This window comes from Sebastes fasciatus, chromosome 1 (assembly GCF_043250625.1).
Source record: "Sebastes fasciatus isolate fSebFas1 chromosome 1, fSebFas1.pri, whole genome shotgun sequence".
NCBI lineage: Eukaryota > Metazoa > Chordata > Actinopteri > Perciformes > Sebastidae > Sebastes > Sebastes fasciatus.
In genome coordinates, this window is record NC_133795.1 from 7,866,337 (window position 1) to 7,880,172 (window position 13,836).

At 42.4% G+C, this 13,836-nt stretch overlaps 1 protein-coding gene across 2 annotated transcripts in view; it reads right to left on the reverse strand.

The window, feature by feature from the left end:
• Nucleotides 1–554: 554 nt before the first annotated feature.
• Nucleotides 555–13,836, reverse strand: part of dnah1 (dynein, axonemal, heavy chain 1) — a 49,030-nt gene continuing 35,748 nt past the window's right edge. For both annotated transcript variants that reach the window (XM_074661058.1, XM_074661140.1), the window contains 16 exons: nucleotides 13,184–13,409; nucleotides 12,802–12,997; nucleotides 12,475–12,626; nucleotides 12,162–12,358; nucleotides 11,913–12,057; nucleotides 10,967–11,125; nucleotides 10,162–10,293; nucleotides 9,319–9,489; nucleotides 8,541–8,720; nucleotides 8,091–8,267; nucleotides 7,337–7,507; nucleotides 6,965–7,095; nucleotides 5,264–5,408; nucleotides 3,189–3,395; nucleotides 2,812–3,043; nucleotides 555–865 (listed from right to left, as the gene is read on the reverse strand). In XM_074661058.1, coding sequence (XP_074517159.1) covers nucleotides 744–865; nucleotides 2,812–3,043; nucleotides 3,189–3,395; nucleotides 5,264–5,408; nucleotides 6,965–7,095; nucleotides 7,337–7,507; nucleotides 8,091–8,267; nucleotides 8,541–8,720; nucleotides 9,319–9,489; nucleotides 10,162–10,293; nucleotides 10,967–11,125; nucleotides 11,913–12,057; nucleotides 12,162–12,358; nucleotides 12,475–12,626; nucleotides 12,802–12,997; nucleotides 13,184–13,409 — 2,743 coding nt within the window. In that variant the 3' untranslated portion in view covers nucleotides 555–743. The remainder of the gene's footprint in view (nucleotides 866–2,811; nucleotides 3,044–3,188; nucleotides 3,396–5,263; nucleotides 5,409–6,964; nucleotides 7,096–7,336; nucleotides 7,508–8,090; nucleotides 8,268–8,540; nucleotides 8,721–9,318; nucleotides 9,490–10,161; nucleotides 10,294–10,966; nucleotides 11,126–11,912; nucleotides 12,058–12,161; nucleotides 12,359–12,474; nucleotides 12,627–12,801; nucleotides 12,998–13,183; nucleotides 13,410–13,836) is intronic.

A 13,836-nucleotide genomic window follows, 5' to 3' on the forward strand; every position in this document is an offset into this window, starting at 1 on the left:
GTCAGTGTGTCAGTGTGTTGACTTGACTATGACTTGCCTGAAACTGCATGTGATTATCATAAAGTGGGCATGTCTGTAAAGGGGAGACTCGTGGGTACCCATAGAACCCATTTTTATTCGCATATCCTGAGGTCAGAGTTCAAGGGACCCCTTTGAAAATGGTCATGACAGTTTTTTCATTGCCAAAATTGAGTGCAAGTGTGGAGCGTTCCTGACAAGCTAGTATGACATGGTTGGATTCTTTAGGTTTACTAGTTTCATATGACGATGCATTAAAACGCAGCTTTAAAACTGAGCCTGTTACAACTTAAAAATTGCAAGTTGCGGTAAAGAGTTTTTATTCGCGTCAACTTTGACAGCCTAGTTCTTTCACATAACTAAAACTATAGAAGTGTAAAAAAGAAGCTACGTCAAATTATTCCAAGGGACATACATGAGGGGTTCCCTGGTATGTTCTCTATCTTGTAATAAGCGGTCCTTGGCTGAAAAAAGATTGAGAACCTCTGCTCTAACCAAGCCGTTCTATCAAAGTTAATAATCGTAGATAACATTACACTAATATGGCATTGTGAAAAACAGTTTATTTACACAGAGTTTCAGTGAGCTCATTTTTAGTGACAAAATGTCTGTGTTTGATTTGATTCCGTCTCAGCGACCACAACTGCAATCATCACCGTTGTAGGCTGTTAAACAAAGATATAGTAAAGACAAGTGTATGAAAGTGTTTGTGTGTACGTGTGTGTTTAGTAGTCCAGTGAACAGATGAGGGCGACTCCCCGTTTGATCCAGTGTCTCTGACTTTGATCTGTAGGCAGCTCCACCGACATCACATAGTTGGTGGAGTGACCGGTTGTAGACAAAGTCCCTACAAAAGCACACACAGCAGCTCAGTGACATGAACACATTTCAATTGTCTGAATTTTTTTCCATCACTGCACTGAGTTACAGTAAGTGTGTCTGAGCAGTCTACCATGCCAGCACACAAGGTGTTGGCTATACTGTACGTGCTGTGGGTGGAAAATACAGAGCTGCACTTTGAGACGCTCCGTGAAACAAGACACTAACTGGAGTCTATTTTGGGTGAGTAATAACACCACCAAAAGGAGATAGACACAAACACTGGAGCGAGCAGCTCCACACCTCGTCAAACTGGAAAATAGGGTTAAAGCTGTAGTCGGTAACTTTGAGCGAATATGATGAAAAGTCATTATATCCTGACAGTAGTGAGACAGGTAATCTAATAAAAAAATCACGTTCTCCTCCTGCGCCCTAATGGTATCTGCAAGATTTCACTGCGCCCAAATCAAAACAACCAATCAGAGCAGAGCAGTCTCAAAGCAGCTGTCAATCACTGCTCACGACACTCACAAACTCTGATCAAATTGTCAAACTAGGCAGCGCTGATCAAATATGAATTAATATTCTGTTACGCTACATGTCCACTCAACTGGCCACTCAAGCGGTAACGTACCCTATCGTGGGATGCTCTTTATTGGTCCTTGGTTTTCTGCTCGCCGTTTCAAACAGGAAACAACATGGTGGCCTGCTCATAAAAACCCTGTTATATCGTATAAATATATATAAATATAAATAAATAATAATATTAATATAAATAAATATAAATATAATCCACAAAAACCTACTTCTGAAAACATTTAAGGCGAGAATTAGGCCATGCCACTGCTGAGTCACCTCTCATTTTAGAACTATATCGCCTAGTTTGACAGCTTGGGCCAAACTTCGTGAGCCGGGCAGACACGTTGTGCTGGACGGGCTCATTTGCACAAAGTTGAGATAAACTTTATGCAAATACAGACCCCCTCCAACTCGCCGCAACACTCCAACCAGGCACTGGACGACCGATTCTCCTGCTTTCCATAGGAAATGAATGGTAAGAGTTGAGACGCCCTCTGTCACCGGATCTGGTGGAAACGTGCTGTTACTGTAATGCCTATTTCTCGCCTCAAATGTTTTCTGAAACATCTTGTAGTGTACTGTTTAGCTGTAAAATGAAAGATTTTATTACCCGGCCTCCATGTTGAAAACAGTCGAGCCAAAACCAAGCACCGCCCACCGGACGGAACAAACTTTCTCATTTTACAACTAAACAGTACACTACAAGATGTTTCTGAAAACATCTGAGACGAGAAATAGTCATTACAGTAACAGAATATTGATTCACATTTGATCAGCGCTGCCTAGTTTGACCGTTTGACAGGAGTTTGCGGGTTTCGCGAGCAGTGATTGACAGCTGACAGTGAAACATAATGCACGGGACACGAACAGCGGTCTCCTGGATGAAAGCCCTGTGTTTGTTGGACCCATCCACCTCCCCTTCTGCCCGTCCCTGTGTGTCTTTTTTGCGCTCTTTAAAATACGTCATCACAGCACTTTCCCTGTGTGTTTACAGTTGCCGCAGATGGGTTTTCATTTTGTGGAAAGCCGTCGGTATTTGACGCCCTGGGAATGAGAACGGGCTGGATTGGTTTTCCTCCAGCCGGTGATATCTTGCAAATGCCATTAGGAGCACAGGACGACACAGAGGAATATGATTTCTTTACAGATTATCTGTCTCACACATTACTGTCAGGATATAGTGACTGTTTTATTAAAGTAACTTTTCATCATATTTGGTCAAAGTTATCGACTGCAGCTTTAACACATTTGAGCAAAAGTTTCAGTTAATCCATTTCCTTGACTAAAAAAAAGGAAATTCAAAAATCTCTAAATAAACAGCCACTGTTAGCCAAGTGCTATCTTATCTAACAAATAATATTAGTTGTAGTACAGATTAATCCAGTGTGTACTAACCAGCACGTGTGAGGGTCTTGTAGATGGGGCAGATGTAGACCCCAGATGTCGGAGGTTTGCGGTTGGGTTTGGGGATCAGCCAAATGACGGCCATGTCTGTGTGGAGCTCCTTGGGCCTGGCCTCGGTGAGTTGACCTGCCTCGTTATCCCAGCGAGCGCCCTCAAGGAACAGACCGTGGATGTAGCAACCAGTGTGTGGTTTCTCTGTTATCTCTGACGCTGACACTATTACCTGAGGGAGAAGGGATTACAGAAGAAATAAGGAAGAGACAGAGTAACAGTCAGTAAATGTAAATCTTCAAAGCAATGCTAACAAAAAGTGACGGTATATGTTGATATTCATACACAGCTATACATACTACGGCTTACTGTCTGACCTCAAAGTCAAATCCTATTGTGTCGATGGATGTGCCGGAGCGACGGGCATAGTTCTGGAGGGTTCCGGTGAGAAAAGCCTGGGGGAAAAAGAAGCCGCTAATCCAGAAAACAGGTGGAATGCCATTATAGATCCATCTCTGCAGGAAATTGATCCGCTGAAGCAGGTCAGACACCCAGGAGGCCAGAGGCTTCAGAGACGGGTAAGCCTGGAGGGACAGAGACACGTGGCCCGTCAAAGAGCTGTGTATTCTTAGAAAGCAGAGCCCTGAGTTATTAGAGCAGGACAGAAATGTCACCAGAAGTTCATCTGATGTCCTGTACACTGAATGTACAGAATGAAATCCCTCCCAAATGTCAAATGTCAGAGTCTCATCCCCGACTGCATCCAATAAAACACACACAGATGGATGTCATAATATTAGTTCGGTTCAAGGCACACTGCGGTATTGTATAGTGGTTTTCAAACTCTCTCTGTCATCCCCCCCAATGCCCCCTCTTTGGAGGAAGAAATATTTTCCCATCCGCAGTGAAACTGTTGTTTTTGAAAGGCTAGACAACGAAAAATATGAACTGAAGCAGAATATTTCGTTGGATAAAAACATGTTGTGAATTTTGGAAATAATTACGATCTCTCTTTTTTCAATACATTTTGTCTTTTGGACTGAGGACTGAGGCAATTACAGAGACGGACGGAGCACTGCGTCGCTCGCTCTGTGTGTTTGAGAGAGAGGAGGGTGTGTGTGTGAGTCAAGGTTTCTCTTTAAATTTATCCAGGGTGAGCCACCTGCCTACAGAATTTCTAAATGTATAAAAATATGAGAAGGTAATTGTTAATTTTCTCAATAGGATTTTGAAATCAGAAGATAATCAGATTTTAATTTCAAGGCTCATGTGCAGGGTGTTACAATAACAGCAATTTATCATTTAAAGAACATCTCCAAAGTGAGGCCATTTCTCTCTCTGGGCAACACAGCGAGATTGATGCTTTTATAACTAGCAGGCTAGACTATTGTAACATTCTCCTTTCTGGATTAGCGAGGAATACAATAAACTTCTGCTGCTCGAGTGCTGAGTAAGACCAAAAGGAGGGCACACATTACTCCTATTTTAAAGTCTTTACACTGGTTACCTGTTATTTTTCGTATTGACTTTAACATTCTTTCAGTAGTTTATAAGGCACTACATGGCCGTGAACCAGACTACTTCTCAGAGATGCTTTTGGTTTATGAGGCAGGAAGGCCTCTCAGATCCTCCGGTTCTTCTCTTTTAGCTGTTTCCACAAAGCAGAACAAAAACGTTTGGCGATGCTGCTCTCAGCCGTTATGCTCCAAGCCGCTGGAAGGAGGATCTGAGAGGAGCTGAAAAGATTCATATTTTTAAACGTAAACTAAAAACTCATCTATTTAGTCTGACTTTTATGTAGTGTTTTATAATTTTTGTGGTCTTATTATTTATACTTACTTATTGTATATCTATTTCGCTCTATTTTGTTTTATCAACATTATACTACTTTGAGCAACTGTTTATTATATATTTTTTTAAAGATATTTTTAAGGCTTTTATTGCCTTTATTAGTGCAGCTGTAGAATGACAGGAAAGCGGGGAGAGAGAGGGGATAACAAGCAGCAAAGGGCTGCGGGTCGGAACCGAACCTGGGCGGCTGCTAAGGACTCAGCCCACGTAATTTGGCAGTATTTCCAAAAGAAATTTAAAAGAGGTTACTTTCTAATTATCACCTAATTACCATGAAATTTGCGGTCCTGTAAAATTAAGTGTTACCGAATAGTTTTATTCTATTTTATTTTATTAACAATTTACTACTTTTAACATCCTAAGTTTTGTCAATCGCTTGTAAAGCACTTTGAAGTGTATTTGATTTGTTTGAAAGATGCTATATAAATAAAGTTTGATGCTTGATTGATTTAAATAAATGCAGCATATTGTGATGTGGGTTGTCTTCAACATGTTATGCTACATAATGTTATACAGTAGTTGCAACATGAGAAGTGACCACTGGGCACTGGTACCCACAAGGGAATCAGAAAAAAAATAAATTGGTGTGTGTGTGTCTTGCCATGGCTTTCCACATATCAGGCACCGCGTTGTTGAAGAGGCTGTTGGCCATAAGCTCCAGTTTTGATGACATCACCACTAAACCCTTCAGAGCCTTCACGATATCACCGAGGCTCTGAGAGATGACCGCCAGCAGCTTGTTATATCTGAAAGACAAAAGTACTAATGATTTAACCGGGCAATACCTGATTCAGTATTACTCAGTCATTCATGTAGCCAACACAAGAACAGGTGCATCACTCATGTTTATTAATTTGATCAGGACAAATACATAATTATAAGTCATAAAGGGAAGTAAAAATGTTAAATAAATATTTAAAGAATTCACTCCGAGGGGCAAACTAATTATGTAAGTAGTGAAATTATTTCCCAACCTGATGTTATAGCCTGATATTATAACTTAAATTTGTTTTTTAATACTGATAACATACCTGTTAGATAAAAAAGTAATAATATATAAATTACTATTACGTAACTATGATGGAGTTCATAAAAGTAAATAATTTCTTGATTAGTCCAAGAACAAACTGTACACAAAACTTCATCAAAATACAATCACAGACACACAATTTAAAAAAAAAGAAACAGTGGCCACCAAAGACCTCGTTTATAACATCAGAACAACACAGTATAAAAAGGAACATGATATATTTGTGAGAGGCTGATATGACTGTTGACCAATAACAATGACTCTTCAAACTCTCTCTGGACAAGTTGCTGACGTCACAAGCTACAGCGGCTCATACATAACCGAGTGAGCTGTTATTATTACAGCATGATCTCATATAATTATGATTACTGGCTGTGACTTTTGAAGGGTACAATTTCATTTACTGGACTCAAACAGAATACATCAAACAGTAATACATTACTGCTGGTTACACATTTAATTAGTATTTTGTACCTCAAATGTGAAACAATTTTACTTTTACATAGGGACGAATCACTGAACTATTCTGGGCCACTTGACTGAGCCACATATGTTGAAGCTAAATATTGCCAAAGATGCTTTGAATGCAGCACAGATGGAAGTTTCTTTCTCTGATCTCAAAGAATTACCAAACTGTAGACATGTGTTCTGCTGCTGGATGAGTATTTTCTTTAAATTTATAAAATGTATGTATTGATGTAAATAAAGGAGCTGATACGAGTTCTTGGGAGTCATCCAAGCTGATCCCAGTGTGACTGATACACAGTGCTGCTGTATCATAGCACTGCTAACACAGACAGAATAAGGAATGAAGGAGGTCACAAGGAATTATAGGTCTGTCCGGTGCTCTCAGAATAGTGCAATCTTGTAACAGGAGAGACTTCAGAGATTAGGTCCAAGTTGTGATGGAAGACGCACTTGGTGATGAAACGTTAGTCTTCTAATAAAGTCTGTTGCCTCATATCAGTGTGCTCCAGTATATTTTGGACCTAAGTCTCTCCTGTTACAGAATAAGGAATACCGTGCAAGAAAACTGTCTAATACACAGGACATGCCACCTGATTGTTCAACAACTACTTTCAGTTTCATATTGATACGAATTGTGATCAGAAAACTTACAGTTTTTACAATAAAAAGTTTTTTTTTCTAAATCTGAATTTTCCCTCATTCATTTCAGCCCTGATCATGAGTGTGCAGCAACAGAGCAGAGTGACGTGTATGTGACCTGCAGTGTGGGTCGGGATGTTATCTTATAGCTTAGCCAAGTGTTACCTGATGACCTCCTGGATGAGCACTGTGTTCATGGACTCTTCGTAGAGGACTGGGTACTTCTCCATCACCTCCTGAACACTGAAAGGCTGAGGAATCTTTTCAACGATGCCTGCCACTATCTCCTCCACTATCTACGGTACAGGAAGAGGCATATCACCAATGAAACACAACATGCCTCAGCCGTAGTCCAGGCATTTGGAAAAACACACACATCACAATCAAATTCCTGACAGGTTGCTCAACATTACTCAGTTAAATGTGTTCGGCCTCTCAATCTGTATTGAACTAGTGTACAAATTATAATATGAGGCAAGTAGTGCTAAAAAGATAATAGTAAAGAAAAGAAATCAGATCAATAGATAATATCTCTACCTCCTCCAGAGTTTTGCCCCCAGCAGATGCAGCTCGAGGCTGGAGACGAACCACGGCTCCCAACAGGGCGAAGGTCTCATTCTGGGCGAAGCTGATGTTGGCGTTGTCATGGAGACCAAAGATCTCAGGTGTATCATTGATGGGCAAACCACGGATGTATGCCAAGTAACCCTAGAGTCAGAATTGCCATGACAACAGGTCACTCGCTGACACCAGCTGTCATCAATAAGTGTGCTTCAATTTACTTTAGTATATCATCATAAATGCCACCCCGTCACTACTATCATCTTCATATTACAATCCCACTGTTGTCACTGTTGTTGTCTGTTTATTGGTTTATATGTCGTTAAGGTGGTCAGTCTATTCGCCCCTACTTTTTTTTTGTTTTGTTTATCTTATCTTGCTTATCACTACAAAATGGCAAACTCACTATAGTATAGTCCACTAGATAGTGAGAAGTGAGCGATTTTGGACACAGTCCCTGTCTTGGTGAATTGACCCTTTAATGTAATGAATAATTATTATTAACAATTATCTCCCTTTTTTAGTGGTATGTTGCTTATTACATTATTATTTTTGTCATGTTTCATAGATGGCTATCTTGCAATGTATCACGATTAGGTGTACTGCACAGAGAGTTCCCAACCTTTGATAATATGAGCAGTTTTGGAGAATACCAACTGATGCAGACAAAGGTCAAGTGTAATGCACTACTCTTATCACAATCTTTTGAATGCTCCTGCGTTTATCTAACCTTGATATCCTGCTTTGTGTCTATCTGCCGGTAGACTCCAGACGAAGAGTAGACATGATCGTTTTTGAGCACAGCGGGACAGTAGAGATCCTCCAGCACACTGAGGAGACACCGTCTGTCCCAGTCATCCGTCACGCGGCCGCCATAATTAATCTCTCCTGCAGTGTATTTTAGCACCTGGACAGGTGGAGGACAAAAAACACACACATTCTCTGGCTGGGACAAAACGTACGTGTCTTATGAAACATCCTGTATGTATTTTAAGCTCATACAGTACCTAAACTATCCACAGTGATAAGACACATGTCACAATAGCAATTAAATGTGAGCAATGGACATGTGTGATGCAAGACAAGTTAGGAGGAGAAAGGGGACAATATCAGAGTGGCTTTGAAGTTATTGTTGTCTTAACAGGTTGTTAAATACTGACAGAAGACTTCTCCCCCCCACCTTGTACGGGACGTCCTGGTACTCGTCCAGGAACATTTTGAGTTGGCTGATGCAGATGTTCAGGTCTCCGTCTGTGAATTCGTAGGGAATGTTGAAGCCCAGTGGGCCAAACTTCCTTCGCTCCAGAGCAATTCCATGGAAGAGACACAGAGACAGGAGCAAAGACTTGAGTTGTGTTTTCTGGAGAGGAGAGAGGAGAGAGGAGAGGAGAGGAGAGGAGAGGAGGGGAGAGGAGAAGAGAGGAGAGGAGAGGAGAGGAGAGGAGAGGAGGGGAGAGGAGAAGAGAGGAGAGGAGAGGAGAGGAGAGGAGAGGAGAGGAGAGGAGACAAGAGGAGAGGAATAAGTTGGAGATACCACTAGATAGCAGATGTTCTCAAAAACAAAACTGATCCAAAAAGGCAGGTTTTCTAATCCAAAGTATAATGCTGTATTCACACTACGAGCGACAAAAGCAATAAAACGGCCAGCGTGGCCAGCTACATTGTTAACGGGTAGCCGTTGAAGTGTTGCTCAAGCGCTGGTTGATGTAGTTATGTCGTTAAATAGCACTGGGGACTGGATAATAGGGTGAAACAAAAACATATGATTGGTAGATGCTTCACCGCGTCATTGGAGCGTTGAGAAAGTTGAGACCACCGTCAAGCAGTGACAAGTGTGGGGCGTTAGTATGTAGCTTCAAGTTACGTGTCGCTCGTAGTGTGAAAACAGCATAAGGAGGTAAATATAATAAGCAGGAACAGACTCAGTGGGGTGGTGAGTGACTGAAAGATGGGCAGACCTTAGTGGAAGAGGTGATAAAATCATTGGTGATCCTCAGGTAGGTTTTCTGTAGATTGGCCTTGATTCCCTTGGGAGGCTCAATGGTCATCTTGGACCCATTTTGGAGAATGGACACTGGGAACTTGTTGCTGGGAAGACTTGTGAGCCACAGACGGAAGTCCCTGTGCACCTGTTTGGGGGGTTGGGCAGTAAAGGAAGTAATTAAAGGAACAGTGTGTAGGATTGGGTAACATCTAGTGGTGTGGTTGCAGATTGCAACCAACTGAGTACCCCTCCGCTCACTCCTCCCTTTCCAAGACTGCGGTAACGTGAGCCGCTAAGTGCAAAACCGTGATAACGCTGTTCGCCTCGCTCAGAGACCATCCTTACCATAATCAAACTACTTTAGGAGCAACGGAAGTCAGACGGAAGTCAGACAGCAGCTGGCGGTACCACGGTTTTGCACTCTGCAGCTTACAATACTGCAGTTTCACAAGGAGAACTACGGTGGCCTTCCGGTAACATAAAAAAGCAAAAGTCTCTCTAGAGCCAGTGTTTTCTTTGTCCGTTCTGGGCTACTGTAGAAACATGGCCGAGCAATATGGCGGACTCCATGAAGAGGACCCGCTCCCTAAGTAGATATGAAGGACTCATTCTTAGCTAACGTAAACACAATGATTCTTAGTTTCAGGTGATTATACGCTAATGAAAACATAGTTATGAATATCATATTATATTTCTGCTACTAGATCCCCCGAAATGTTACACACTGTTTAACACTGGCAAAGTAAATGAAAATCTTGTGTAACGTACAATACTACAACAGTGTACAGTATAGTATGTAGTATGCATATGTTCTGACCTTTACTGGGTCGATATTTTCAATGAGCCTCTCGAGGGAAGGCATCCAGCTGGGCGCCAGGTGACAGTTCTGGAAGAAGACCCACTGACCTCTTTCCATAGCAGTGAGCATCAGGGTCTCAGCCCAGGGGCCCTGAGATCACACACACACACACAGCAGCAGAAGAAAGGGCAGATGTGAAGACAACAACAAGCCAAAACATCAGGCTTTAATTAAATAGAAAACATCCACGTTTCCTATAAGTTTGCTTTGTATTTAAAGAGTGATTAACGTGGGAAATCTCCCTACAGCCAGTTTGACATTCTAGGAGTCTTTCAGAAAGGCTTAAGAGCCCTCAGGTCAATATAGACTGAGGACAGAGTGATGTAACAGCCCGGCATGAGCCAGGATTTTAACTCACATAATTGCAAATAATGTGATAAACACACGCTAACACATATTGAACAGCCACAGGGGTAATGTGTTGCTGGGAGAAATGTTCAGCCAGCCATTAGGTTTCAGGTTTGTGGAGGATGAATCTGCATTTATCCTAAAATCTCCTCATGAGGTTTTTTATGGTTATTCTTTGAGCTCATTTATGGTGTCCTGGAATCTAGCATCTGCCAAAGTGGTATTGTACACTGTCCTGGCCTATGGCCATAAATAGAGAAAACAATTAGCACAGAGGTGGCCATTCTTAACAAGACAAATGAGAATGGCCTGGTTCTGTGAGAATGTGTTTTATAGCGCCTTTCCCCAGGGTCACAGAGAGTGTAAGAAAAAGAGAAAGAGAGAGAGAATTCCCAGGCACCCCCCCGGCCCTGACCTGGCCCTGGCCCAGAGAGATGGCACTCATTTTCTTGGAGAACTGCATGACGTCGGCAAACTTGTAGAGGTCTGCAGCGGGGTCAGTGCCAGGGGACAGGACAAAGATGAGGGGAGTGGAGCCGGTTGACTCCTTGAAGACCACGGACAGGTCTGAGGTCTGTGGAAGGATGGAGAGAGAAGGAGCAACAAGCCATAAATAGTTATCATAGTTAATTACATACTCCAAACATTAACCAATATTTGCACTGCTGCACACCCAGCAGAAATAAATGGAACCATTATTACCATGTTAATATTACCACACTTCTAAACCACTGCCAGAGAGATAAGACGAACCTTGTGTCACTGCATACATAGTGGTTTTAATATTAACGTTAAAGCTGGAATGCAGAACTTTTGTCTCCCCCCGCTGGCAGTGAAAGTAATTAAAAATAACATTATTTGAATATGAATTACACAAACACTGTCAACGTGCTTATGACATATGCCTACAGGTGAGCTCGCCACATCTCCCCCGCCCCCAGGAGCACTCTTTTGCCATCAATCGCTTTCTTTTTTGGACTTTAATCCTTCCTCTGAACGCCAAGTTTATTTTTTATCTGGAACATCCACTCAAGATACTTTTCTTGGACGCTTCTGAGGATTTTCCACCATAGCTTCCGCCATACTTCTAGCTGCTGCTGGTATGGTCTCTCCCCCCTTCATGCCCATCAAGGTAATGGGTAATACAGGTAGACTGACATACTGTGTAACCAATCAACTTACCAACACCAGGCACCACAACTTTGGTATACTTAGAAACAGAGAGAGCTTTCCCTGGTGGCGATAGGCTTAACAAGCATTGTGTGAACTTGTTTGGCAAGGGCTTGAATATAATGGATGTTCATTTAAATGTAAACATCACACACTCAGCTTTAAGGCAAGAGGGAGGAAGGTGACTCTACCTGAGGCTCTATGAAGCGTTGCCCCAGCTGAGCTGAGACAAAGTCCTGCATGCCTTGAACAACACAGTCAGCCCTCAGACAGCGCAGGACCAACAGCCTCTGGAATGAGTCCAGCTCTCTGTCCCACTCTCCTGGGAGAGGCTCCCTGTAGGCAAACATACACACACGCATACCTTGTTAGATATTAACAGCTTCTGCACTGCACAAATGAAGGAAACAAGTGTGAACATAGTGGTTATGTGTGCGTGCCTGTGAGGCTGGTTGCTGTCAAAAATTCTCTTGAAACCCTGCAGATGTTCGGTGAAGCTCTCTGCCAGGTTGCTGAAGTTGTCCAGAGCGCTGAGGCCCAGGATGTCCTGCCAGGCGCGCTCTGACAGCCAACTCACTGCTGGGTTGGTCAGCTCCTGGACGGGCATCCCTCCAGATAGCAGGTAGCGCCACTCAGCCTGCCAGAGAGAGAAACGCATATACATCAAATGTTCTTGGATTAACTCAATTTCTGTATGAGTTCCTCCAGGAAGTTGAAGAGGGGAGGGCGCCTGCCAACTCCCCTGTTTCTCACCATATCAATTTTGTTGTCGTTCATCGTGATGCGAGCGCACAGGAGAAAGGCGAACATGAGTTTGTGCTTCTCAAACAAGCTGCGGCACACGTTGCTGTACAGGCTGAAGGTGAAAAATGTATTGATGTTGGCGATTCTCTCCTCCACTGTGTCTGTGAGACACATGTCCAGAAAAAAAAATCAGTGGAAGCAGAAAAAATATATTTTTTACATTTGGTCTCAATGCCATAAATCTGTTCTCATGATTTTTCCATCTGCACAGAGTAGACATAATTCTGTGTATAATCCTGCAACCATAATGAAATTTACTGTAGAATTTCTTTCTACCTGCTCTCTCAGAGTTGGCAATGCCAGCCATGAAGATGCCAAGGAACCACTCTAGTGAGTACTGGTACATGGGGTCGACGTTGGACAGGTCCGACACACAGAAGAAGAGGACCTGTGTGCGCACAGCCACCGGCACATACTCCAGACGGGTGGCGTCAATGTCCTGCTCTGTCTTCTCTGCCGCCCTCACTTTGGCCTGCCAACAAAACCAGCTTGCATTAGTAGTTTATGAGTTTGATGGCACATTGCCGTAGTATCATATATGAGGTTTTGGAGGGAGTTATATATGAGAAAAAAAACTTTCCAAGCTAGTTATTTGAGAACTTCATGTTAGGTCACATCACAGTTTCACAATATGATATTAGCTCTCCCACTATCTTACCTTGATCTCTCCAGCTTTGACCTTGGAAGCCCCCAACACTTGGATGAGCTCCTCATTGTCCACAGGGTTTCCTTCTGTGGAGCTGAGTCTGAACAGGATCTCATCCTCAATTTCTTTTAGCTCCTGTTTCATCTTGGCGTTGCTGATGATCAGCTGGTTCTTCGCCTCCTCCAGGTCTGGACATTCCTCAGCCACCACCTGGCCGAGCAACTGGTCCTCTAGACCACTGGAGACGCACAAAATGCATATTTACACAAACACAGACAGTAAGACCGAGACATTATCGTTAGTATAAAGTGCATACCATAAATTGATTCTGAAAAAGTATTGGTTTTCTATCTGGTTTTCTTACATGTTCATTCTGTTATTTTATGAACATAATGCTGACCTCGGTATGTATTGTACTTTATCCTCATGTTAGACCTGTTGTACGTTTTATTTTTCAATGGGTTATCAGATAAATCCTTAAGATTGCTGTTTCTGATTTCCTCTGACAGATGGCTTCTGAGCGAGGTGAAGGTCCTGAAAGATACATACATGTGTTTTCTTTCATGTTCTTTCTGTGTTCTTTTGTGAACATAAATAAATACTAGCATAATTAATATATTTTTCACTCGGCGGCTCACTTTACCGCAGTGTTTAACGGTGGCGTC